Below are 26,777 nucleotides of genomic sequence, written 5' to 3'. Positions count from 1 at the left end.
CAATAAAGACTGGGAGTGGCTGGATCACTACAAAAAGTAATTTTCCCTCTGATATTTGCACCTTCTTGTCAACTGTTGGAAATTGGCCACATCCACCTGGATTGAATTGGCCTCGTTAGCACTGACTCCCCATTTGGTAAGGCAACTCCCATCTTTTCATGTGCCGTATATTTATACCTGCCTACTGTATTTTTTTAACCCCTTCATCAGACGCATGGAGTAATAGCCCACGAAAGCTTATGCCCAAATAAATTTGTTAGTCTCTAAGGTGCCACAAGGACTCCTCGTGTCTTTTTAGATAAAAAGAAACACTGCCAGAATATTTTGATTTTTAAATTGAGTCACTGGATGTGGTTAGGAAAATTCCACCTGGTAGATTGCCGTAGTAACACAAGAGCATGGAATTAGGCATTTAAGACTAATATTCATTTACAAAAGGGGAACAAATAGCTGAAGGCTTGTGAATTGTCTGGTTATAACTCCTCACAAGTGACCTCTCTCTCAGACAAGGTAGGTGAGGTAATATCGCTCGTGCTTCTTTTGTACCAACTTCTGCTGGTGGACAGGACAGGGTTTTGAGTTTATCAGAGTTCTTCAGATCTGGAGACACTGGTTACCTTTCCCGAACTTGAAGAGAGGCTCTGACACACTCAAAAGCTTGTCCCTTCCACCAGAAAAGTACGTCACTTGCCTTGTGTGTGTCATCCTGAGACCAGCCTGGCTACATCAGGTTGCAAATATCTGTCACTGAGCAGTTAAGCCCTTTAATTTAAATACAAAAGCACCTGATTCTGCAGCCTTTATTTAGGCAAAGCACCCATTGAAGCCAGTGAGAATTCTTCTAAGGATTACAGGATTGGGCATCTAACTGATCTGCGCATATATATATATATATATATATATATATATATATATATATATATATATATATATATATATATATATATATATATATATATATATATATATATATATATATATATATATATATATATATATATATATATATATATATATATATATATATATTTTTAAAAGATTACATCTTTCTTCTCAGTACATGAATTTAAGAGGTGGTCAGTAATGTTTTAATGAATGGACTCTTTTATATTGTATCTACTAGTAAAGGACTCAACACTTTAAACCTCTGCCCCCTTATCTTTTTTTCCTGTCTATAAAAAGGTTCTCTTTGAGACTTCTGATGTTGTGACCCTTCCTAATTTCCATTGCTGTGTGATTAAAATTAATACAAATAAAATTGTAAAAGAAAATGTGAAGACGTTTCTGTTTTGAGACCATATAGACTCTTCTAGAGTATTCTGGAATATTAGCCTCTGTTTTACTGTTTTAACCTGTTTTCACATTTCACTTACTACTTTCATATTTTCTCATTTATGTAGCTTTCCAATTCCAAAGAAAACGTGTCAATATTTTCCTATATTGCTTCTCTATCTTTCTCAGGACTTTTTTAGTTCAGGCATGTTCATGAGTCAGTAATTGTACTGTCTGTCTATCTCTGTTTCCATATATGTATGGACACTTCCATTCATTTAATGTTATGGTGTGATCACAGATACTTCCTATACCAGTGGTCCCCAACCTTTTCTGGGTGCTGTGCGCCAGATGACGAGCCACCGAGGACCATGGCCGGCGGACAAGCAGCTGCCGCCGAAATGCTACCAAGAAGCGGCAATGTCAAGAGGCGTCGCCACTGAAATGCCACCGAAAATCAGCGGCGATGCCTCTTGGTGATGCCGCATTTCGGCGGATGCTTGTCTGCCGGCCAGTATGCAGGCGCACATAGATGCCCCGGCGGGCACCATGGCGCCCACGGGCGCTGTGTTGGGGACCACTGTCCTATACACTTTTTTTTTTTGGTGCTGTCAATTTTCTTCATTAGATTTGACAACTATATTAATAAAGTATGAGCAAGAAGGTCATGTGAGGTGCATTTAGCTTGGGGTATTTTTTAGTGTTAGGTGAGGCGTGATGTTTTTGATTTTTAGATGTAGAAATGTAGGTACATTACATTACAGAGACGAGAGTTAGGACTTAAGTCTCTGATTCAAAAAGATGAGTTATGAAATTAATACTATCTGTCATTTACTTAAAATGTGAATAAATATGAATATGGTATTTAAAGTTGGGTTCCAGAGGGGAGTTTTTGGCAAAGTACTCTGACATATTTGGACTTCTCTCACCACTATTATAAAACTGCTTGGCAGGTATGAGCTGCTATGGCATCTTTCTAAATCTACGCATCAGTCTATTTTTGTCTTTTAATGCCACTTAATTCTTCTAGAGCTTTCAGCCATGTGGGCTTAGTAGGTTCTGAGTAAGATCTAGCATAGTGTGAAGCCTGCTGTCCCAAATAACAAGAAAAGTCTGGTACACCTCTACCCCGATATAACACAGTCCTCGGGAGACAAAAAAAATCTCACCACGTTACAGGTGAGACTGCATTATATTGAACTTGTTTTGGCCCCCCTGTTCCTTGTTCCCTGACCGTTCTCTCTAGAGACCCCACCCCCCTGCTGCCTGGCCCCTGACTGCTCTGACCCCTATCCACCCCACTCCCCTGCCCCCTGACAGGCACTCACCGGCAGCGGCGAGAAATGGAGCAACGTGGCCCCAGCCCACTCCAATCTGCTGCCATCTCCCATCCGTGGCACTCCACTTCCTGCTGCAGGGAGCTGGCGGAGTAGAGCGGGCTGGGGCTGGGCTGCTCCTCTTCCAGCCGTCTGAGTGCGGGGAGGTTGGGGAAAGGATGCCCTCCACACTCCCCAGCGGTGGGAAGCGGAGCGATGTGGCCCCAGCCTGCTCCGCTTTCCTTGCTCCAGCCCCAGCCGTGTCGCTGTGTGGGGTGTGTGTGTGTTGGGGAAAGGTCCCACAGTTACCTGCGACGGGAAGCGGAGCACCGCGGCTGGGAGCTGGCAGAGTGGAGCGGGATAGGGCTGGGCTGCTGTGTTTCCGCCACTGCCGGTGAGTGCGGGGGGGATCCCTTCTCCCAAGCCCTTTTCCCCTAAGCAGCACGGCTGGGGCCAGGATGAGGGAAGCGGAGCGGGCTTCTCCTGGCCCCCTGCTAATCCTCTGGGCCACTCTGGGACTGTGGAGCCCCCAAAATTGCCCCCCCCCAGCTCCTGCCTCCTAGACCCTGGGGGGTGGGGGAGTCCCTGACTGCCCTCGAGACCCTCTGCCCCTTACCCAACCCCTCGGCCCAGCCCGCCACCCTTAACACGCAGCTCAGAGCAGCGTGTCAGAGCTTCACCGCGTTGTATGCGAACCCGTGTTATTTCGGGTTGCGTTGTATCAGGTAGAGGTATTTTGATACTGCACCTTTTCTATATGAAGACATTAACTTCATTGCTTTGCAAAGACCCCCTTTTAAAAGTTTCTAATTGTAGCAATTTGTTATAAATTCCATTTTGTTCTAGTTTTGTAAAGGGGGGATTGTTCAAATTCTTTTCGGTTTACACCATTTTTGTTTACTGCATAGGTTTTTTTGTTCTTGGTCCACTTTCACTTTTTTCTGGATTTGCAAAAATAGAAAACAGCTATGACTATCTCAGCATTTAATTTTGAAATAATTTAAGTGTAACTGTGCTTGGACTGGTCTCCAAATATTAAACTTTGTTGTACAGTAAAAAGCTTTGATTTGAACTCTTCCTCCGATTAATAGCCTAGCCATTCAACTTTTTTTTTTCTTGAAAAATAAAGGGATCCAGGAATACTGGACATGTTCGTATATACTACAGCCAACATGTTCTGAGTACTGTGTACTGCCCCCCCCCCCGCTCTTGTTGAATACCATGTTTTTTCCTATTAAGTAAATAGTGTGCTCTTGTGAATACAAACAGATTTATTGTAGGCTTTAGCTTTTATTCCACTTCCGTTTGCCGCAACTGATTGATTTACTTTTGGGATCTGGATTTACAGGTGTGTGTATATCTGAATTAGTGTTAGTTATTCCACCTGCTTGTTTTGTGTGCCTCTTAATCAAAATACTCCAGTAGTGTACCGTTGTATGTATTGCCTCTGGAGGGGGGAAAACATCTTTTTTTATAAAATGTTTTAATCCGGTGTTAAGACATCTCTTGTACTGCAGTATTTCCAGGTCTTGTGAGGGGTGGCTGTTGTCCTTGACCTTTGTTGTGGTTGCAAGAATCCTGCTATTCCTCCCCCCTTCCCCCTGTCTTGATTTTTATACTTCCTATCAGTCTGGGAAAGGACGGTGAATTGACTGTGTAAAGGCTTTTAATTGGAATAATCATGAGTATGTTGACCTTTTGATGAGCTGGTGACCAAATGAAAGTATTCAAATAAAAGGTTCTTGCTTGGAAGAGCAGTGAATCTACTGGGCCATGGACTCACCGCCTGCTCTGCTGTTTTAGAAAGCTGCACACTTCTAATGGAGACTCCTTCACTCCCACCTGGAATACTCATTAATATAGCAACAATACTTCAGATTTATATGCTTCAATGGGGTTGTTGTATATTGTCTGTGTATGATTACCGATAGGCTTGACAGAATTCGATTTTGTCTTATTGTGACAGATAATATTGATTATTTTAAAGCATTTATTAGATTTTGTTTAATTTATATTTTCAGTTGTGGGAAATTATGGGGGTGGGGATCAGGCAATCTGGGGGTCAGACAATTTTTTAATGACAATAGACATTGAGATTCAAAAAGTTTATTTGTATTTTAACTAATATGAAACTTTATCATCATGTCAAGATATACAAAATAAATATCCTTAAATCAGACTTAGTTCCTAGCTAAAGCAAGAAAAATTCCGTTTATCTGTAAATTTCAGTTATTAGTGGAAATACTGTTAATTGGTTTGCGTGTGTATGATGAAATCAAGTTTTACTGATATTTGCCAATAAAAATCAAATCCTCCCAAGTCTAATTATAGAAGGTTGGCTCACTGGATGAGTGAGTTGTAGCCATCCATTCTGAACTTTTCAATGTAGTACCAAGGTGTATCTTCAGGTAGTGTGTGCCAAGGAAGCTTAGTGTTTGAACTTTTTATTAATCTTGTTACTTGAGATGCTTGTGCTCTTGCTATTTTGTTGGTGTTTCATTGGTAGCAGTTTCTTTTGTCACTTACAGACAGGAGGATGAACTGGCAGAGGAGACAGTGACTATTTGGCTATAATAGGAACTGCAATTTAAAAACTTTAAACAATCGCACTTGAGACTTTGGCTCATTTTTACTCTCTGAAATGTACCATTGTGTTGCTTGGAAAGTCTGTGTGATAACTGTGTGATTTTTATCACCCATGCATAATCCTATATATTGGAGGACATAATTGGGGGCATTAAAATGATTGAGAATAACTAAGAACTGCAATTTTTCAAGTCTTTGATATGGTTTATAGGAATGCTGGCAAAGACAGAAATTGTGTGTTAGATTTTGCTTACAGGTGTCTTATACCATGGTTCGTAAGAATGAGTTTGTGACTCAGACTTTTATAGGGAATCCAAGTCACAGTAGTTCACTTCATCCTTGGTTAGGAACACTGTCCTTGAGCAAGCTTGTCAAATCTTGGCCTCTCCAGCAGGAGCCTTCAGCAAAAGATTAATAGTGAAAGTGCGAAACGCTTACTTTGTGGTGCCTCAAGGTCTTCGGTTTTTAAGGACTCTCCCCACGTACAAGGTCTTCTAATTGTCTTTTTTCCTCTTTCTGACTATGGCGTTTGTAGCAATTAAATCTGTTGGTCACAGAGTACTGTCTTGATCCATCTAAATTTACATGAAAAGAGGGACCAGTGTTGCTGTTGCCCTAGTCATTTAATTCATTTGTGGTTTTTTTTCCCATATTTAAACTTCCTGTTAGTTCCCTTGTTCTTTGAGGTTTTAAAGCTATCTAGATGAAGTACAGTGGAACCCTTTTTATCTAGTCTAATGAGGACTGGGGCTAGATCAGATAATCAGAAATTCAGATAATCAGGAGAATGAGCAAAAAACTTTCTATCCCTTGTTTTAAGATGTGGAGTTGCTTTTATACTAGGTGACCCCTCCTGGAAAAACATTAAAACATACCCCCCCTTCTTATTTACTTATCTACTTAGCAGAATATACAAACTTCTCAGCCCTGGGCAGCAGGGGTGAAGCATCAATTTCCCATATTCCTGTGTGCTCACTTGTGGTTCGGTTAATATGGAGAGCCGATAATGGAGGCTTGGATAAACAAGGTTCCATTGTACTAGAAACTCTGTTTCAATGTATTTAACCTATTTTATAGAAAGTTATTTCCTGGTAACATAGCTGTAAGTTGCTCAGTGAGCAGTCTTGAGACTTTACTGGCTGATCTTCCTTGTTCTAGGACTCAAGCTTGATGATACAGCCTTGTTTTGGTTATGTTCTTTTCTTGGTGAGATTCTTTTCATCAAGCTTGTCATGTGGGATCTCTCCCTGCACCCCAGCAGTTTAAAGCCATTGAAGCTCTATCCAACTTCTTGTTTCTCTGAGACCAATTCACTTGGCATTGCTGTTCAGAGGGCCATTCCTAAAAGTTGTCCATCTCCATTTCTTACTAATGTAATCTAGGTAACCCATATTTAGTAGGTTACTTGTTACCCAAGGTAGAGTAGCTTCTACTGAGAACCTAAGGAATGATTCACTTGTTGCAAGTGGTAGGTAGTTTACATGTCCTTCAGGTCACTTCAAATTATCCCACTTCCTAGAGCTTTTTTCCCCTCATTGGGATGTTCATTTTCTGATTTGGTCAAATTTGAAGATCTCTTGTGGTGGAGAATTCTTGAAATTGTGTTTTTTACTCCTCAATGTGGTTTGGAAGCATCTAGTTCCTCCTTTTATAACTTTTAACCCCCTCTCCCTTCCCCCTGATGACTTCTTGGTTGCTTTTGAGGAGGAATCTAGATTTTCCTTGTTGTTTGATATGGAGAATGTATTAATGTTCTTTAATACATCTCTTGAGCTACTTTCTAAAAGAGACGCTTGCAAAAATGTAGGTAGTTTGTGTTTTTTGGAAGAAGACAAATTATCTTGTGTATCTGCTTCTTGGAAGATAGGTGGGAGATACTTGCTGTATCCGGTATCTTCAATCTGTTTTATTGAAAAAGTAAATTAAATGAAACAAGGAAGCAAAAAGGTCTCTTTCAGGATTAAAAACAAGGACACTATTGGCAGATGAAAGGTAGGCGTCTCCTGATGGTGTATATTGGAGCATCTCAATCAGGATAGTAATAGAGAATTTCTAGCTGTGATGAGTGGTGTTAACTAAAAATGGCACATTTGTTCCAGATGCATTTTTAATGCATTGGAATGATTTGGCATGAGACGTGTTATGACATACTTCTCATTTTACTTCTCTGCCAAAAGCAGAGATATGAGGCATAAAGGCTAGAAAGCATAGGATGTTAAGGATCCTGGCCTCAGTGAAATCTATAAGGACTTTTTGCCATGGAGGCCACCATGGCACACGAGTATTTTAGGGACAGCCTTGAGGGCATCCAAGAAAACACTGACCCTAACCTGGACTCCAGTGAGGAAGAGATTTCACCAGAAAGCCAGGATCTCTTTCCCTATGCACGAGCCTAAGGCAGACTCTGCTGGAGATGGTTCCTGATGCCCAGCACGACAGTACTGGAGAATGGACCTCCTTCCAGTAAGTAATATGTGCTGTATTATATTATAACTGTTTACTCCTGGGGGAATTCTGCACCAAAAAATTAATTCTGTGCACAGTATTTTTAAATTATGCAAAATTCTGCATATTTGTAAAAATAGCACAATATAATCTCACGGGTTTCAATTATTTAGGTAATTTATTTAAACTACAGTACAATGGATGGAGAATGTGAGTGGGGAGCCTTGGTGGAAATCCCCATACCCCCTTGCCTAATAATATAGCTAGGTTTGACAGTTTATTTCTAGTTATTATTCAACAAATATATACAACCATATAATCACTGTTACATCATAGGCAACTGAAGAGCAAATGATGGCTGGGGAGTCAAATTCACAATTTATATTAGCTACTTACCATCTCCAGAAAGGTTGGTAGCAAACAGTTCATGGAGCACATTTTGATTAAGAAATTTTTTTGCTTGTAAAAAAATATAGACCAGTTCTAATCACTAAATCACCATAAGCATTTATAAGGCCATGCTGTCCTTTACACCACTCTGGCCATGTAAAGGAGCCTTAGAACGTTCACACCTGTTTTATACACCTTACGAAATACACAAAGACCATGGGAACAATTCACTAAGCGGGCAGGCTACTACATTCTGCTTTGCCTGAGGGAACAGCCTGCGCCTCGCCTACCTCCTCAGAAACACCCTGAAGCCCTCCATGCCAAGTGTGCTGCAATAGTGAGTGAGAGGGACAGAGTGTTGGTCTGTCTGTCTCTCATGACTGCTCACTCCTTCACACACCACCGGTGGTGATTTATGTCCCTATTGACTGCTCCAGGTGCCTGAACAGACCTGCCTGTGCTGCCAGGGAGGGACACGTGACTGCTCTTGTGGCTTCCCTTTTGCTCCCTCGTCAGAAGTAATTTTTCTGAGGGGAAGCAAATACATTTGTGGGGGTCTTGAATTCTGCACACGCACAGTGATGCAGAATTTCCCTAGGAGTATATAACGGTGTGTAGAGGGTTTGAACAACTTGTTGTTTAGGCTACTCTAAATTGGCTACTATCTTGAGTAGGTGTGAATTTAGGAGCCTTTCCAAGCCTACTTTTAAATTTTGTCTCCCTCCCACATGCTCAAAATGGCATTCATGCCAGAGAATTTAAGCTCTATTTAGTATTTTTCTCTGTATCAAATCCACCAACGAAATGGCATTCCCAACCCCCCCCTCTCTTCTGGTTGGCTGCTGTCCACTCCCCTCAACTCTGCCCCTCACACACTTAAACTGGCAGTCTGCAGGAATTAAAATAAAAATTTTATTGAAATGGCAGGCACAGAAAGAGGAAAAAAATATTTAAAAGTACTTAACTTAGGGCATTGCTAAGGTAGCTGAATGCTTCAGAGTTGAGCATTTTGAGGAATGTTTCCCAAAATGAAACATTTCAAAATGCATATAGTGCTTTATTTCGGCATGCACACTAAAGGCACTGCAGCTTTCTTGAGGCTGCTTGTATATGTAATATCCTTCCACACCTGCAGCAGCTCTGGGAAATAACATTGCTGCATAATGTCTTGTTGTTTTGCCCATTTCCTTTTGAACAAGACCATTCTCAGCCTTTGATCTGCAGTAACGATAGCCTGTGGTGGTACATGTGCGGTTACCACCCCCATCACTCCCCAGGATTGGTACAGGGGTCCAGCCTCCATTCCAGGATTGATAGAAGGGCTTTATGGAAAAGGAAAGTATGGTGGAAAATGTCTTACCGTTGCAAGCTCCTCCCAGACTTGGAAGATACTACAGGAATGGCATTCCAAAACTGAGGAAAGAGCAATGGTTTATTGTTGTTGCCATGGAGACTAGGATTAGCACAATAACTACTTGTTCTGTTTGTCATCTACCCCGGCTCCTGCATCTCACGTGCTGTGGCCCCCACAGAAGGAATGTTTTCCCCTGAATGCCTGACAGATCTGTGGGTGAATTAAGAGAATCTTTGGTTCTGCATCCAAGAAGAGAGAGACAGATGAGTGGAGGGAAATCTCTTTATGGAGAGACTGCGGAGGACAGAGAATTGATGGGGGAGAGTGGAGAAAGATAGGGACATGCAGAAATGACAGCAGGAGTTGATGTAGAAGCAGACAGTCCTGCTGAAGAACACTTTGGTGCAATGTTCCCTCCCAGCATCTTCGCCCAGCCATGTCTTGCAGCCCCTGGAAAACCATGCATATTGAGAACACCACTGCATTTTCCCCACATTCTAGCTACAGTCACTTGCCTCTCCCACCCCACAAGATTATGTGAATAGGGGATACTAGGACTCCCCTTGCACTCCTACAACTAAAAGTGATGGCTTCTTCCCTCATCTCTCTGTGCCTGAGGAAAGAGCAACAGTCAGAACCCCCCCCCACCTACACACATTTGTGACCAGAACAGCATAATCAAGTGTGCACTATTAACACCTAAAGATTTTGTCTTTTGTTGTGGTTATGGTCAATAAAAGATGTTTTTATTTGCACTATTTTATCTTCAGTAGAGTTTATATTGGCAAAGATTCAATACCCTTTCATAAAATTACATGTGCGAGGAGCATAATGAAATATGTTCTTATAAAATTGTTGCGAAAAAGCATAATAAAACTTCATTTAATGAAATCCTTACATAACACACAATAAAATTTAATTTCAGTTTTAGTTTGTAGCCTCAGCCTGGGATCACAAGCCATCCCTGACTGTGGCTCTAGTGATTTGTTGCAGTTTGTGAAGTCTGCTTCTCTGGCTGTTCATAATATTAAGAAACTCTTTATACTTCTCCTTTCCACCCATTAGTGAGGTGCTCTCCCTTGATTTTGCAGATATTGCTCAGCAGCCTCCACATTAGGCATCTGCACCTCCCTTTTTATCCTTCCGATATGCACTCCAATGCCATTCTGCAGCTGTTTAGGATATAATTAAACAGCTCCTTTCTCCTCTTCACGTGTCCAGTAAAAGGCTTCATAACTCAGGGGAGCTCAGGGTAAGATGGGTCTCCTGAAATGACAGAGGAAATCACAATGCCATTATTGTCCATAGTAGTCCTGGGAGAGAGAATTCCCCTTTTCAGTGTAGAAAATGGTGGATCTTAGTTTCTAAAGATCCTAGATCATGGGTCTTTCGAGATCATCGCACACAAATATTGGTGAACTTTCCACGGTGATAAGCCAGGCCTTGGAGAACCATGGAGCAATAGCCATCCCTGTCTGTTGAACTCTGAGGCTTGCTCTGTGTGTGATAGGGTGAGGAAAGAATAGGCATAAGGGACCAGTCAGTGGACCCAGTACAATTTGGGAACCCCTACCAAGCAGATCCATCAATAACCTCCTGTGCATTTCCAGGGTTTATGCTCCCACCCTCGTGGTATCAGAGAGGCGTGTGCTGCTAATAGCTCCCACCGTTGATTTACTTATACCAAACTGGTTAGCTATTGGCCAGTAGCAGTTGGTGAGATTCCAGATGGCAGTGGCCCACATTTCTCTATGCTGAAGAGAACTCTCATGTTGATGGTCTGCTGGCTGCTGCATCTCCAGGGTTTGCACTTAGCAGATCTCTGGGAGAGCAGCCTTTGTAATTCTGAAATTTTGCTGCCACTACCGGCCATCCCAGTCTGCATCATTATCCTTTCCTGACAGTCAGTGCTAGGTTCCCATGCCCAGAAATGGTGCTCCAAGTGAAGCTGCTCAAGGAAAAGTTCATCCAGAAGAAGCTACTTGATTTCATCTGCTGCCACAGCCTCTTTTATCCAAAGGGAGAGGCAGCTGACTCCTGATGTCATCTGGCTGTGTGACTGCAAATAAAAGTGCATCAGCCTCTGTGTATTAACAGCTGTCAGGGTTGTGGAATACAGCAGTGTTCCCTTCATGCTGGCTGACAGCAATGTGGAAAATGTAGGAGTCAGATGAATCATGGGATACTAGGAGAGGAATCACAGGAATTTTCCAGTTTGACTCCCAAGTCCCACAGTGCATAGAGTTCAGTAGCAGAACAGTGCACTATGGGATATCTTCAAGAATGCTGTGCTTATTTAAAACAAAACAAAAAACAAAACCAAACCCAAACTCAATGCTAGGTGGCTGCATTATTCAAAAGGAAGTAGATAAAAGCAGGCCACATGGACAGAACTATTTTGTGTGTTGTTCCGCAGAAATTCATATGCAAAAACATATTCTGCAAAAACCTCCATGTGTAGACAAGCACTTACTCTTCTTGTGGACAGCTCCATTTTATGTAAATGGTAAGTAACTTACCAAATTCTCTACATCTGTTGGTGAGGTAAAATGAGTGGAAGAGTTAAATATATCTGGGAAAGAATAGCCTCCTCTTGTAGCATGTGTCTACAGTTTCCAATTCAGTAGAAACAACACAAATGCCTCCTTACTTGGTATATGGTACCTGTTAGGAATCTGTATTCTAATCTGCTTCTGCTCCTCCTCTTATCTTGATGGTGTTTTTTGGTGGGAAAAGATGAAAAATATTGGAGGACCTGTTTTGAATAATTTTTACTAGTTTGAGTACTTTATCTACTCTAGATAGATGCTCTGGCAACAAAAACCTTAATATTAATTACTTTCAGCATGGTATGTTTGAAAATAAATGTTGCTGCGTTACCTACCCAGGAAGAAAGGTAGCAGTGAGCTTGGCTCTTTTTTGGTGTTCCTGAAAAGGAAAAATAGCTTTAATTTAGGAGTTATAGCCAATTTGAGACAATGCATGTACTATATTACTAGTTTGCAAAGGACATAAAATGTGATGCTGTTCATTTTATGTACACAGTTGGTTGATATATTGACAGTGATATATGTTTCTGTAGGCTGAATTATAATCCACTTTTTCTCTTTAGTAGTCTAGTCATAAAATATTAACATGAAAGCTATTTTTTTTCTAATGGATTGGATCAGCATAGAGCCTCTCTCTATCCTGATATTTGTTAGTGAAGAGAATGGGATTGCTGCTATATTATGATCCAAATGAAATGGAAGTACTGGTTTCTCAGCTGACTCTTGGAGAACCTTCTCTGTGAAAGCTAGTACTGCATGCCTGAAGGTCATGGATGATGTATTGCCTACCAAGTATTCAGTTACATGTGAAGCACTGAAAGCCAAATATGCGTCTGTCTCTTCCATTTGCCAAAAGTTTTGCTGCAGTTAAAATTTCTTTTTTGGATTATTATCCTCTCTTGAACATGCTTTCTAAGAAAATGCCACTTCTGTGACTAGGGATTAGTTGAAGTGAATGGTGTTTTTTGGTGGGAGGAGGAGGAAGAAAGATTGGCTAGACTGAAATGCATGTGTTATGTGGAAACTAAATCCTGTAGTTGATTTTTCAAAAATAAAAAATGCACAGAGTTTTTTGTGAGAATGCTGGATGGTATTGCTACATGTGGTTAAAATGTTGCTACTGCACAAGATGTAGTAGACTTTTTGTTTTGTTTTGTTCTGAGTTCTCAGTGTTGTCACACACATCAAAAACCTTCAGAAAAATTTTGAAGATACTTGCTGGACTTTGTTTTACAGGGTCAAGGGTGGTGACCTCAATATTTAAGGGTGAATCGGTTGCCATTTTGAGCCTGATACTTCATCCCCGTTTAACTTTCTTGAAAAAGCTTTTTCCTCTGAAATTTATCATGCCTACTTTTTAGGCAAGAATAGACTTTTGGGGAAAGTTTGAGGTAAATTTTTTAATCAGACAAGCCATTTTATGATGTCTGGAAAAACTGGAATTTCTTTTACTGTTTGAAATGTTTTCTGTGTTGTTCTTTGCAACATGGGGTCTCAAGTTTGGCATGGTTTCAAAAATTCACTCAGTTTTTGTTTTGCTCTGTCCTGAAATCTAGTGAATATTCCCTATGAATATTTCAACCTTGGCAGGCTCAAAGATTTCAGCAGAGTTGTTGAGAGCTTGGAGTTTACAAACTCAGCAAGAGTAGCTTCTGAAGCTTATAAAAATCCATAAACTGTTCAGAAGCTAAAATGTCAGCAGGATCAAAAAGTCTAATTAAGGGACTTATCATTGCAAACATGTCAGATGGACTTTATGACCAGTTTTTCAATAGGAGTTGTTTGGCAATTCTAGTTTATAGACAGCCTGCTGTTGACTTCTCTAGCTCAGCTGGCCAGCAGTTCCTTCAGGTCATGAGAGTTTGCATGGGTTTACCAAAACAGACAAAATGTTAATTTATATAAAACCTACCAGGATGCTTGGACAGGTGATAAAAGCTTCTGACTTCCTGGGATGCATTGGTTATATGTAGTACAGTGTATAATTATAGGTAGATGGGCAACCTTAACTGAAGGTGGCACTAACACTTTCCATTATAAGATCCTGTTGTTAGTTGCTTATTAAACTGTTCCAGGCTAAAATTTTCCATGTTGGGTGTCTCCCTTGGGCTAAAATTTTTTTGGGGGAGACAGGTCAGACATTTCTCAGAATGAAGTTAGGGAAAAATGCATTTATTGTTTTCCCTATATATATATATAAAATTGACAACCATTTCATTGAAAAGCTCTAGTGTTTCTAGTTTTTTGGAGGAGGGACTTGACATTTTGCAGGGTGTTACCTTTGTTTTCAGTGAAGTATCTTTTGCCATCCCCATGAAAATACACCCGGATTTAGCCTTGTATTGCTGCCAGTTACACTGTTAGCTCAAGTGGTGAATCTAATGATCTGAGCTCTACTGATGCAAGTGTGTGTGTGTCAATATAGTTCCACAGGATAAAATTTGGTTTTTTTTAACATTAAAGCTGTTTAAAACCATGTTTTTAAAAATGTAACTTCCTATGTTAACTTTTGAGTGCTTGAGTATGCAAACTTAGGAATTGACAGAATTAAGATTGTATGGGCAACCTTAATTCAGCCTCTCTTGAGTATTTATGATAGTATTAATCACATGAATACATACTATTTTTTTTTCCATGGACCACTGCCTCATTCAGTGCAGAGAATGGACTGTGCTCTGGGATTGAATCAAGGATGTGTAGTGAAGGAGGTCTGTAAGATCCTTTCCTCATTTGTTGCAGAAGTTGGAAGATATATAGTGAGTGATGTGAGAAGACAAGATAGTACAGGCAAGTGAATTTCCCCTTTGAGCATTTGGAATCTATTCTTGCCTCTACCACAGGTTGTTTGGTTTGTTTTTTATGTATTTTTAATGTGATGACGGGCAAGTCGCATATAGCAAATCTTTCACAGGTGGCCATTGTGTTCCTCATTTTCTGGGTACCTGCTTGACACCTTGGCACTAACCACTTGGCACTGAGCACTAATCACTGTTCTGAACATACAAAGTTCTCTAAAATGCCAAGTACTTTGAAGAATCAGGCCCTAGACTTCTCATATTGGGCATCCAAAGTTAGCTAGAATCATAGAATACCAAGGTTGGAAGGGACTTCAGGAGGTCATCTAGTCCAACCCCCTGCTCAAAGCAGGACCAATCCCCAGACAGATTTTTGCCTCAGATCCCTAAATGGCCCCCTCAAGGATAGCGCACTCAACCCAATGCTCAAACTACTGAGCTATCTCTGCCCCTGACACTGAAAATTTAATTGGAGGGGGAGGGGTGGATGGACCAAACATGAGTGGCATTGCAATCCCTGTGCTAAATCACAAAACCACTCAGATTTGGCCCATCTGCTCCTCTGTAGGTGGAGATGGAGTGACGGATGGGCCAAACCTGAGTGGCTCTGTGATCATGTCAGGTTGCAGTGCCCCACTGAGTTTGGGGCCTAATCAAATGCATTTTTATGGCTACTTCTAAGATTTAACATAGTTTTTTAAAATTCATGATTTCCATGACCTCTGTGATAAAACTATGGCCCTAGTGATAGGTGGGTGATGAATCGTGAAGCTTGTGGTCAATAGTGGGAAATGTGGGAAGGTGTTGTGGCGGGGTTTGGATTTCTATGATTAAGTTGGGGAGGGGAATCTAAGAACACATTTTCTCACTTTCAGATATTTTTTGTTTCTATAATATGAATGAGTTATTTATAGTTCTAGATAGTTATCTTGCTTAAGGCTTTTGGCCTGGTCTACACTACTGGTGGTGGTGGATCAATCTAAGATACTCAACTTCAGCTATGAGAATAGCGTAGCTGAAGTCGCCGTATCTTAGATCGACTTAGATTGACTGACTTCATGTTCTTGTGGCGCGGGATTGATGGCTGCCACTCCCCCGTCGGCTCCACTTCCGCCTCTTGCCCTGGTGAAGTTCCGGAGTCGACGGGGAGCGTGTTTGGGGATTGATGTATCGCGTCTACACAAGATGTGATGCATTGATCCCCAATAGTATCCGGCGGGTAGTGTAGACATACCCTTTGTCTGGCTATTAATTTATAGCCTGTAAACAAGACTGAATTAGTTACTGCTAATGAAGTCTTTTTTTTTTTATAATTCTTTTTTTTACCCCAACTAAATGCAAGTTACTTTTAAATCCACCTCCACTAAGGAACAAAATATAAAGATGATTATTTTAGAAATCCTTGGTTTATGTTCCCTAATAGGAATGTTTGATTTCTGAAGTGTGTGTATGTGGAGAAAGGAACAGTCTTCAGAATAAATATGCATTGAAAAGGTCTGTAAGAGGAGTATAAACACACTTAGCAGATGTTTAATTTTTTTGTTTCTTAGCTTTCATTTTATAATGTTAATGAAGCCTTGAATCGGAGCAAAAATAATAACTTTTTCTGTTTCAGAGCTGTTTTTAGTAGTTGCTTTTGCAGAAAACATTGGGTCTCAAATTGCATAGTTTCAGTTCCTTTTTTGGTGTTCTCTGTGTTGGAATTGAAGGCATGCTATGTTCCCTAATTCTGCTATTCTGTGACCCTGTGGTAGTTGCAGTTATTGGCTTGGGAGTGTAAGTAGTCTTTCATGATAGTGATTGGCTGTAGGATAGAGAACAATTTGCTGGAGTACATCTGTGTAAAGCCCAGTGTTCTAAATCAGTCATGTGTACACAGTCTGATAGCTCAAGAGACTCATTACATTACAGTGTCTTGCACAAGGACGTTTACTGCTTCTGCAGATCAATATGGAAAGAGCTCATCCAGAGAAGAAGCTGCTACCTGTACGTAAAAAGCTATGGTATAACTTTTTAAAACAAACACTTTTTTGAATGTATTTTGATAACAGGCTAAGGAAAAGCTGGGGATATTTATCAGCACTGTCTTAGAACAGTATCACATCCTCATGTCCTTGGTTGTGCAAGTAATTTCCTTTGAAAGAACCACGGCTGGAAATAATTTTTGTAGCATAGATATCTGTTTAGAAGTTTCTGTGTAACTGGAAGTTTTTTGATTGAATTGTCGGTCGGCCTAATCTAGTAAAACTAAGTCCTTTTGGCTTGAGATAATCTGTTATCAGATTTTGAGTAAGATTTTTAATTATTAGTTTACAACTCTGCTTTTCTTCACTGAAGGCTGTTTGACTATGGAGAAAAATAAGTAATTCTATGTGGCACGTAGTTTCTGGTGAGGGATCTCAGGAGCTTGATTGTATCCTACCAATCAAACTGTTTTTCAGCAGTGTTCTGCCTATATTGTGATTATCATAGAAAGTTCAGCATCTTTGTAAATTGTTCCTTTGGGTTTTAATTTTTTTTCTTTAAGTCTTTAATAGTATGTTTATAAACTCCCTTTTGTTTGGAGTCTCTATACTGAAGTAATGAATTTATGCCATTATGGGCTCTGGCTTTTTGTATGTAGACGTGTAGCTTTTATCACAGGCATTTATCTCAGTGAAGTGTTCAGCAGGGCTTGCAGTTTAATTAGAACCCAAAGGAAACAAAAGATGATAGGTGAAATTTCCCTGAGATTTAAGTTAAAAGCCCACTGGAGCATTTTGGAGGTTTAATGGACTTTCTGATTTTTAATTGCATTAATCCATTACTACTGACGCTACAATACAGTTTAAATGAATCTCTTATTTAAAAAAAAAAGTCAGATGTTGTCAAATGCATCTAGCTGCAATGGTCTTATTTGCTATAGGGGCTCTATACTAGAGAAACTTTTTTTTTTTTCTTCAATGCAATTATGCAGTTGCCTATAACTCTGGATGCGGAACTTGTATCAGCATTAATTATCTGTCATGTGTATATCACTGGGGGCTGTTACTTTTGCTTAATTAGATACTGGTTAAAGCTGATTTGATGTTTGAAGGTAATCTGCTTTAGCTTTAAATGTCCAGGCATAGATTCGTTTCCTGTATGTTTAACTGTAATCTAGATTTGCGCCTCTAGCTGAAGATATCTCTAAAAGATCTTGTAGTTCAACACCCACAGTACTGTCTAATAACTAGCATTGAAAAGGTCAAGGATGTTCCCATAAGTTACTCAAATGTTTAGTAATATTTTAATATATTGAGGGCTGTTTGCCCTGATGGCCTACAAATCACTTGGTGTTGGTTAGGGCCAGTGACCATCTGTGTCCAATCTTCTGTGTGCCAGTTTATGCTAATACACCTGTCTCTCATGTTGCCTTCTCCTCCTCCTTTCCTCCCTCACTTCTCTTCAGATTGTTTTATGGCTTATCCACCTGTTGCATATTGTCTAAATTCTAGATTGTAACCTCTCTGAAATGTGGGCTGTCATTTTGTTTGTATAGTGCCTACTATATCACCCTGATTGGGATCCAGAGGTGCTACCAAAGTAGTAGTAATACATTACTTAAAAATAGTATATATCCTGAAGGTGTTCGGTCATTTTCACATATTTACACACTGTTTTTAAACCTTTTTTCTAAAAAGGATTATACATTTTTTTATAAAAATAAGTGTATATTTTTATCTTTTAGTGTTCCTTACTCTGCTTCTGTAAAAATTAATGATCTAAGATGCTGCTTTGGAGGCTTCATTGAAGTACTGCTGCAGTTGTTCTAAACTAAGTGAAGGATTTTAAAGCATGAATCCTGTTGGAGCAAGACAGTTGTTTGTTTGAGCTGCTGGATTTTGCTGGGACAAATGGAGTCAGAATTAAGGGGCTGGCTGGTCAGCGAAATCTCTCAAATATTCCTAATGTCTTTTGTGTACCTAGAGTCAAATTAATGGGGATGAGCCTTAAAACTCAAGTCTTCTTTTCAGTCTCTCCCATGATACTCTTAAGGTGGTTATGATTAGCAAGAAGTTTCTAAATATAAAGATAGTTATGTGACCACAGGATTCTTATATATCCACAGGTAGAATTCATTGAATAAATAAATATATCTGGTATACCTTAGATTTTTCTCTATTCTCTTGGAATACTGCCTACTGCAGTGTTAGTGGTTGAAGTCTGGAAAATGGCAGTTGTCTTCTGTGTGTTTGGAAGTAGCAAGTGGGATAGAGAGGAGAAGAGGTCTGAAGTAAGTATATTGTTTTGATAAATTCAAAATGGAAAATTAGTATGCAGGTCTGTGGAATTGTAGTGCATTTTAGTCTCAACAGGTGTGCTTACTAGAGTTCTAAAGGTTGAAAATGAAGGTCCGTGCTGAAAAGCGATAGAGTAAAATAAGTACTTTATTACACAAATGGATAACTGGGGAGTATTGAGTTACATCCGCTCACTTCAGTATAAACAAAGTGTTTAGTGTTTTTACTACTGCTAATCCTGCAGAAGTAGTTCATTCAGTGTAGCAGCACTGGACTCTTTCAGTCAAAGTTGATGCACCTGACTTATGCATCAACAAACTAGTTAAGTAAATTCTTCTTGCAGGGCCTCTGTTGCACTCCCATTTAAGCTGAAAGGGTTGTACAGGTGTAAGACAGCAAAAGGTACTCGTCACAGTACACTTGCCAGAAAGAACTTACTTTTGCTTTTCCGGTCCCAGGCTTAGTTCTACAGGGCTGGTTCCAGAAAAATCTTTCTACTTATAAACTGAGCAACATTAATATTTAAATGAGTTAATAAATGTGGAACCCCACAGTGCCATTATTACCTAGTCACTCTGAGAATAGAACCTTACATAAAGGCTATGTCTACTTGAGATTTTCTTACCTTAGAGTTCTAATGTAAACTTCAGTGCTGATGGCTGCCAGTGATATAACTGCCATGTCATCAAACCCTGCTTCAAGCAGTCCTGTAATTAGGACACTGTAATTAATAAAACAAAACAAAACAAAAAAAACAAACCCCAAACCACCAGTGGCTGCTGGACCCTAATCTATGCTAGAGCTCCCACAGATGCTACCACTGGTGGAGCAGTACCACTAGTAAATTGGGAAATTTATGGAGGAAAAAGTCTTGGGATAGACAAGGCCTAAGATAATATCTGATGTTTGTACCTAGATGGAAATTCTGGGAGACTGGTTTCCTAAATTGCAGCATTCTCTTTGCTCCCCCACGCTGCCCCCCCCCCCAAAAAAAAAGCTTGAGTACTTATTACAGTAACTGGTATCATTTTTTGACTAACAGGCATCTCTGCATGTGCAGGATATGATGTGTACATTGGGGGTGTGATTGAGACATCTAGTTTTCTGAAGGTTAAAGTTTTTAGGAAATGGAGGGAAAGTGCATTGTAAGTGATGCTACTAATAGCTACTACAGTTTTTAAAAAATTATCTGAAGAGCACACAAAGCAAATGAGACATTTAAAAAAGTACGCTGTTTAGTTGTGAGTTCAGTTTTCTTGACTTCCTTTTATGTTTTTTATTCATGTGAATTGTGCAGTCAAAATGAAAGTTCAGATAATGTCAAAACTTTGATTTTTTTTCCCCCCAAAAATAGGGGATATTGTGTGTAATGTTCAGCTGTCTGCTGGATTCCTTCTCCTTTTGTATTCTGCTACCAAACTGTATTGATTTTAAAAAAAAAAAGGCCATTTTCTCTGTTCTTTATAGTACTAAGCACATTATCAACACTCTACAAACACAGATAGTAAACAGAGTGACTGAATTAATTACTTATTTCTGTTTGAGGTATGAAAATATACTGTTTAGGAAATGCAAAGTGACTGTTTTACTCTTCCTAGTGACCGCATATCAGTTCAAACAGCCTGAAACTATGAATGATTTACACTTACAAGGAACAATTAATGAGGAGGAGGTCCTAAATGCATATATTTTTATATATTAAATATGCACTTATGAGCTGTTCTGGGTGTGTTTCAAATCATTAAAGATCAGTGTCAACATTATAAAAAAATCATGATGTAGAAGGTGAGGAAAAGACAAATGTCACTCAACTCACACTAGGAAAAGAATGATGAAAATAAAGCCTTATAGCATATCCTAAAGGTCAGGAACAGATTTCAGCTCTGTCGGAGTAAGGGTCAGGAGACAAATTCCAGAGTTAAGTTGAGGACTTTTCATTGAAAAAATCTTGCCACCTACCACTTTTTTCCCTGTATGGTAACAAGGATGCAGATCTTTTATGGCAATTTAGTAGAGCTGGCTGGAAAAAAATAATTTCAATTAAATTTTTAAAAATATTTTTGTTTTTTAACAGAATGTGTATTTTGTTTGGGGTGGGGTGGGGGAAGCTTTTCAACATTTTATCAACTAAAGTAGTGATTTTTTTTTTTCCCTAGCAAAAATTTCCATGTAGTCAAAAAGCTACATCTAAATTCATCTGAAATTTTCTTTTAGGTCAAAGCCAACATCTTGATTTATACTGAATAACTTATGAGAAAATAGCCTAAAGTACAGGACACAAGAACAGTATTCTCTGTAGGAAGCAAATAGCTGCATTCTGCACCAGCTGAATTGTCAGATTGGTCTCTGTGAGATCCCAAATATAGAGCATGACATTAGTCCAGTCTAGAGGCGTTGACGATTGTAGTGAATTCCCTACATCCAAAAGGAAAGGTTATCAACTCCTTGCAAGTGCAGATGTTAATTAACTGCTGCTGCCTGAATATATGCAGGCAGCTCAGGATCCAGTGAGCCCAGAAAGCTGTGAACCTGAATCGACTAAGGGCGAGCAAAGTCCCTCTTTTGGAGGGAGTGGTCTGACATTCTGTCTGGGTTTCTCCTCCTTAACCATACTAATATTACCTTTTGCTTGGTTTGAGCTTGTTGCCCATCTCTTATACAGACCCCAAATCTGTGCTGTAGAAAAGGGAAGTCAAACACACAGCCTGTGCCTGATTAAAATGTAGATGTAAATCTGTGTGTCATGCAAATACTGAAAACACTGCAGCCCAAACAAAGCCCCTTTTGGCTTTGTGGAACCATATATGGGGCAGATGAGCGTTGGCTCAAATTTAAAATTGGGGGGGAAGTTGCTCAAGCAACTGCGTTTGGCCCTGCCAGGGTCCACAGTTATATAAAGAATAACCCAAGGTTAATGGTTTCAAAAGCAGGTGATGATCATTGTCAATCAGAATGAGATATTGATTTATTATATTTCATTAGATTGTAAGTCTGTTGGAATAATACTTTTTTGTGCATTGCTGGCAAGATGTATTATTGCTGGCAAGCTGCTACTCTGCAGTGTAGTTTGGGCAATAAGCCCATTTGAAATTGGTCCTGAGTATGAGACTGCATAACATTAGACCAGTTACACAGTGAGAAGAGATTGCACAGAAGACAGAATGGAAAAGCTCACTTCAGATTTAATTTTCTGTGCATCATTGTCTGTTGGGCCAGAGTATGTATTAATACATATTGGCTGTGGACAGCTGAGCTTCTTTAGGAAAAGGCTAAAGTCTGCCAAGATGCATGCTACTCTGGATTAGTTATTTTTAATCACCTTATAAATATAACGTGTACAAACACCATATCTGAAATATTCTTTAGACAGAAAAGTGTATAATTCTATCTAAATATTAATCTTGGTTTAGTGACTACTTCATTAAGTGTCTAGTTTTAAGAAGAATAGTACACTGAAGAATCAAAAAAAAATTCTGCTTATAGTCTAAACATTAAGTGTGAGAAGAGATTCAAAGAGTAAACTTTATCATTATTATTATTACCATAGTACCTAGGAGCCCTAATTACGGACCAGGACCCCATTATTTTGCTAGGCAGTGTACAAACAGAACAACAAGACAGTCCTTGCCCTAAGAAGCTTACAGTCTAAGTATAAGACAAGAGATGTATGTAGACAGATGGGGGAGTACAAGTGAACAGTGAATTAGCATTAGTTTGCAGAGACCAAAGTCTATTTTGCTAACCAGAAGCTTAATAGTTGTAAAGTGGTAGTGTTTTTTGGTGGGCATCATGCAAAGTAGAATTTGAGGAGGGATTTGAAGGTGGATAATGAGGTAGCTGTGGATATTTGCATGAGGCATCTTGAAAGAAAGCACAGATGTGTGTGTTTGAAAATCTAACAAGTGGGGAATCGGTGCTCGTGTACAATAAATCTGAAATTAAAGAATTAAGGTTAGTTTAAGTTTGGCTAAGGAATTATGTATGTGTTGTAAAGAGAGGCCTGGACTAGCAAATGGAAGAAAGGCCTTGAAAATGAGTTATATATTGGACGTCTGGTTCAAAGGATAGCCAACAAAATAAGAGGAAGTTTCTAAAAAGAAGGCCACTGACTGAAAGCGGTGACTGGTTTTAAATGAGACTGAGAATCTATCTTCAAACAAGCCAACCTGTTCCTTTCCATGCCGCACACAAGTGTTGTTTAAAAAATTAGGGCCTATGTGAACTCAGGTACAAAGGAAAAACTGTTGGTCAGCAAGAAGAGGAGGAAGAGGTAGGGAGGAAAGGCCTTGGGAAGAAAGGTTGTAAATCCTAAGCGTGAATTGTCTCATTGGTTTTTAGCGGAAGTCAATAATTAGCAATGACCTCATTTGTTGAAGGGTATAAAAAGTTACAAATCTGAGTGTTCTTTTTCAGACCCTACCTGATCATACTATGACATCCTAGCATGAGACTCTCTTCCCTAGGTGTGGCCTGTTTGTGAGTATACTGACCACATACTTTGTTACTGTATTCGATATAGTGACTGCTTATTTTTAGGCTGTCAGGGATGTTTTAGAGTAATTGTATAAAATACCATTTGTCTTTTGGACTAAATAAAGGAATTATGATTAAATATAGTGTCTCCTGATCTCCCATATTAATTTCAACAGCTGGAGTCATGGGCCAATTAGAGGCGAACATCAACCTCTCGATAGTGAATGAGAAATGATAGGTGGGGTGGGTAGGCCATAAAGGGTCTTGAAAGTGAATACAAGCAGCTTATGGTTGATGCAAAAGAGGAGGAGGGAGCCAGTGGAAGGAATCAAAGAGAGGGATAATGTGGCCAAAGTGACAGGTTAGGAAAATGATCTGATTAGCAAAATTCTGAATGGATATGAGCTGGGCAAATTGCGTTTGTCAGGACCAGAGAGAAGGATGTTGCAGTAATTGAGATGTTGAGAGCTTTGGTGAGAGTTTTAGCTGTATGGATGGATAGGAAAGGCCTTTTCTTGGCGATGTTATATAGAAATAATTGGCAAGATTTAGCTATGGCCTGAACGTGAGAACCAAGAGAGTTACGAGTCAAAAATAATGCCCAGGTTACTGGCTTGAGTGACAGGCAGGATGGTGGCATTGTCCACAGCAGTTGAGAAATGAGGCAAAAATGAGGGGGACGTGGGGAGGGAGGAGGGAAGATTAGGAGCTCTGTTTAACCATATTTACCTTGAGCTGATGGTTAAACATCCACAAGGAGATGGCAGAAGAGACAGGCCAAGATTTTAGTTTTGACAGAAGGAGAAAGGTAGATTGGAGAGTCATCAGCATAGAGATGGTGTCACAGGGTCTTGTCTGTGCCCCAGCCTTTAACCAGTCTCCTGGGGGTGACTTGGATAGTGTCCTGGGCCCCACAGGACCAACTCAGTTCCACAGGGGCAGGTCCATGGCCTCCAAGCCTCTTAAGATAGGAGCTTTTGGCACCAATGATCTGTCTCTCTCCGTGGCTCCCTGCAGCGAATCCAGCCAAGCCAGAGTCCTGTGGGAGGCGTGTACTGTGTCCTCTCAGGGCTCTCACTGAGTATTTGCAGTGACATGAGGCAGCTTTTTTTCAAAACAAGGTAACTATTAATCACCTGGCATACAGAATCTAAAGGTTCATAGGTTAGCACAGAGAGGTGGAAGTTAAGTCAGAGTTCATCCTGGCCAACCCAGTGCCATTAGCCAAACTGTGATGGACTCCATTCCTGGCTACCTTCTTTGTCAGAGCTTCCTAGTCCCTCCAAAAGTGCCCATCTTATTCCAGTCACCAGACGTTTTTGTATTCTCCAGCTCAGTTCAAATGTTGTGCATGCTGGGGTTTCCTGCTGTTAGATGTTTGTTGTTCAGTCATTGGGACATCTTTGTCTTGCTGGATCCTCTGTTGATAATGGGGTTAGTTTCAACCAGTTCTTTAATGACCTTATTTGTTCCTCAGAGACCGCTAACTTGCATGCATACCTCATGCCTTCTGTGCTGTTCTAGGAGCAGATTAAAACCTTTTAACAATGCAAAGTGAAAGGGAAACAGGAGCATACATAAGGGTCATAAAAATATTACAGAAAATTCCTGCTTTGACATATATGGAAGTTGAATTTGTGTTTGTCGATAAGATTACCCAGAGATAAGGTGTAGATGGAGAAGAGAATGGGCCCAAGGACAGAGCCCTGTGGAACCCACCACAGAAAGTTGAAGTGGGGACGCTGAACGAGTGATTAGGGAGGTAGGAAAACCAGGAGAGGACATACCGTCTTAGTACTCAAAGTGGGTGGGTATTCTAAATTTTTTCATTTTTATTTACTTGTGTCAACACAGTGCCTAGGAGGCCCAGTCATGGACCAAGATCCCATTATGCGGCTACAGGCCACTCATTCTGCTGCAGAATGCTTCTACTAGCCTGCAGTACTGGGTTGTCTCCTCGCTGCAATACTTCTGGGGTCATTGCAAGCTGTGGCTTAAAATCCATAATGAGGTGCTCCCTCTTTCCCAAGCTGCCTAGAGGTCCTGCCTACAGCAGAAATACCGGATGGCCCAGGCTTCCTTTCTAGAAGATAATTTTCCTAGCATTAGTTAGCAAGTAGTGAGCCTGTAAGGGTTAAAACCCCTTTCTTCTAAGCTTTCTGCCTTGGGGAAGGAAGTATGTTTGGTGCATTTGGTCTGTGCAGACACCTTTCTTGTGTGCACTCTGAGACTTTCCATTCCTCCTCTAAGTGGGAGTATTGTTGAGCAGGCAAATAAGTGTTCCGAATTAAAGGTATGAACAGTTTGTGGATGTCTGCTATAGTGGGTAGCAGAATGAGACTTGCACCTTGCCTATTCTCATCCAATCTGCTGGAGAAAAGAGCTCTGTATCTTAAAGGCAGGAAGGAGTCTCAATCCTACTCCTCACAGCCTGGGTTTCACCACTGAGAGCAAACAGCACTGGGAAGTCTGTACTGTCCAGAACAGAGAGATAGGACTCAGTTTCTCATACAGTCAAATCATTAGAGCATACTTTGGGGAAGGAGCGATTTAAGTCTTGCTGGGTGTACTAAATGCCATCTGTCTTTTAATGAGTACAGATCTAAGGGGTACCAAAGTCCCTCCTACAATACTCATATGGGTGCTCAGCAGCCTGGGGAAGCAGGTAAGCATTCTTTCAGTTTTCTATGGCTCACCAGAAGAATCTTCCCACAACTACAGGAATTCATCCTAGGGTCTTGTTCTAGGTCAAAGTATCCACAGATGGAAAAACATGCTGCTCCCCTTTTAGAAACAGCCAATAAGAGGCATGTCAGAAAAGCAGTAAACCAGGGGTCGGTAACCTTTCAGAAGTGGGGTGCTGAGTCTTCATTTATTCACTCTAATTTAAGGTTTCGCGTGCCGGTAATACATTTTAACGTTTTTAGAAGGTCTCTTTCTATAAGTCTATAATATATAATTAAACTATTGTTTGTAAAGTAAATAAAGTTTTAAAAATGTTTAAGAAGCTTCATTTAAAATTAAATTAAAATGCAGAGCCCCCCGGACCGGTGGCCAGGACCCGGGCAGTGTGAGCGCCACTGAAAATCCGCTTGCGTGCTGCCTTCGGCACGCATGCCATAGGTTGCCTAGCCCTGCACTAAACTATCCTGTCTCTTCTCCCCTCCCCGCCTTTTTTTGGGACAGCGTAGTCATTGCTTATTAAAAAAAAAAAAATCAAGAAGAGTAAAAAGGCTAATAAAATATAAAGGAAGGAAAAAATCCCCAAAGTATTTATTTAATTCCTGTTTCTTAACAAAAAAGAGAGAAACTGAAATTTTAAATCTATTGAATTT

At 40.2% G+C, this 26,777-nt stretch overlaps 1 protein-coding gene across 4 annotated transcripts in view; it reads left to right on the top strand.

Annotated features, from left to right (window-relative positions):
• SLC4A7 (solute carrier family 4 member 7) overlaps positions 1–26,777 on the top strand; it is a 173,160-nt gene that overhangs the window by 30,185 nt on the left and 116,198 nt on the right. The window contains exon 1 of one of the 4 annotated variants that reach the window (XM_039527061.1): positions 16,590–16,693. The exons of the other annotated variants lie outside the window; for them this stretch is intronic. Within the exon in view, the coding sequence (XP_039382995.1) occupies positions 16,658–16,693 (36 nt within the window). The 5' untranslated portion in view covers positions 16,590–16,657. Of the gene's footprint in view, positions 1–16,589; positions 16,694–26,777 lie in introns of those variants that run through there. 4 annotated transcript variants of the gene reach the window in all.

The sequence above is a fragment of the Mauremys reevesii genome, linkage group 2, assembly GCF_016161935.1.
Source record: "Mauremys reevesii isolate NIE-2019 linkage group 2, ASM1616193v1, whole genome shotgun sequence".
Lineage (NCBI taxonomy): Eukaryota > Metazoa > Chordata > Testudines > Geoemydidae > Mauremys > Mauremys reevesii.
Note: the sequence above shows the minus strand (reverse complement) of the source record. Positions and strands in the feature narration are given on the sequence as shown.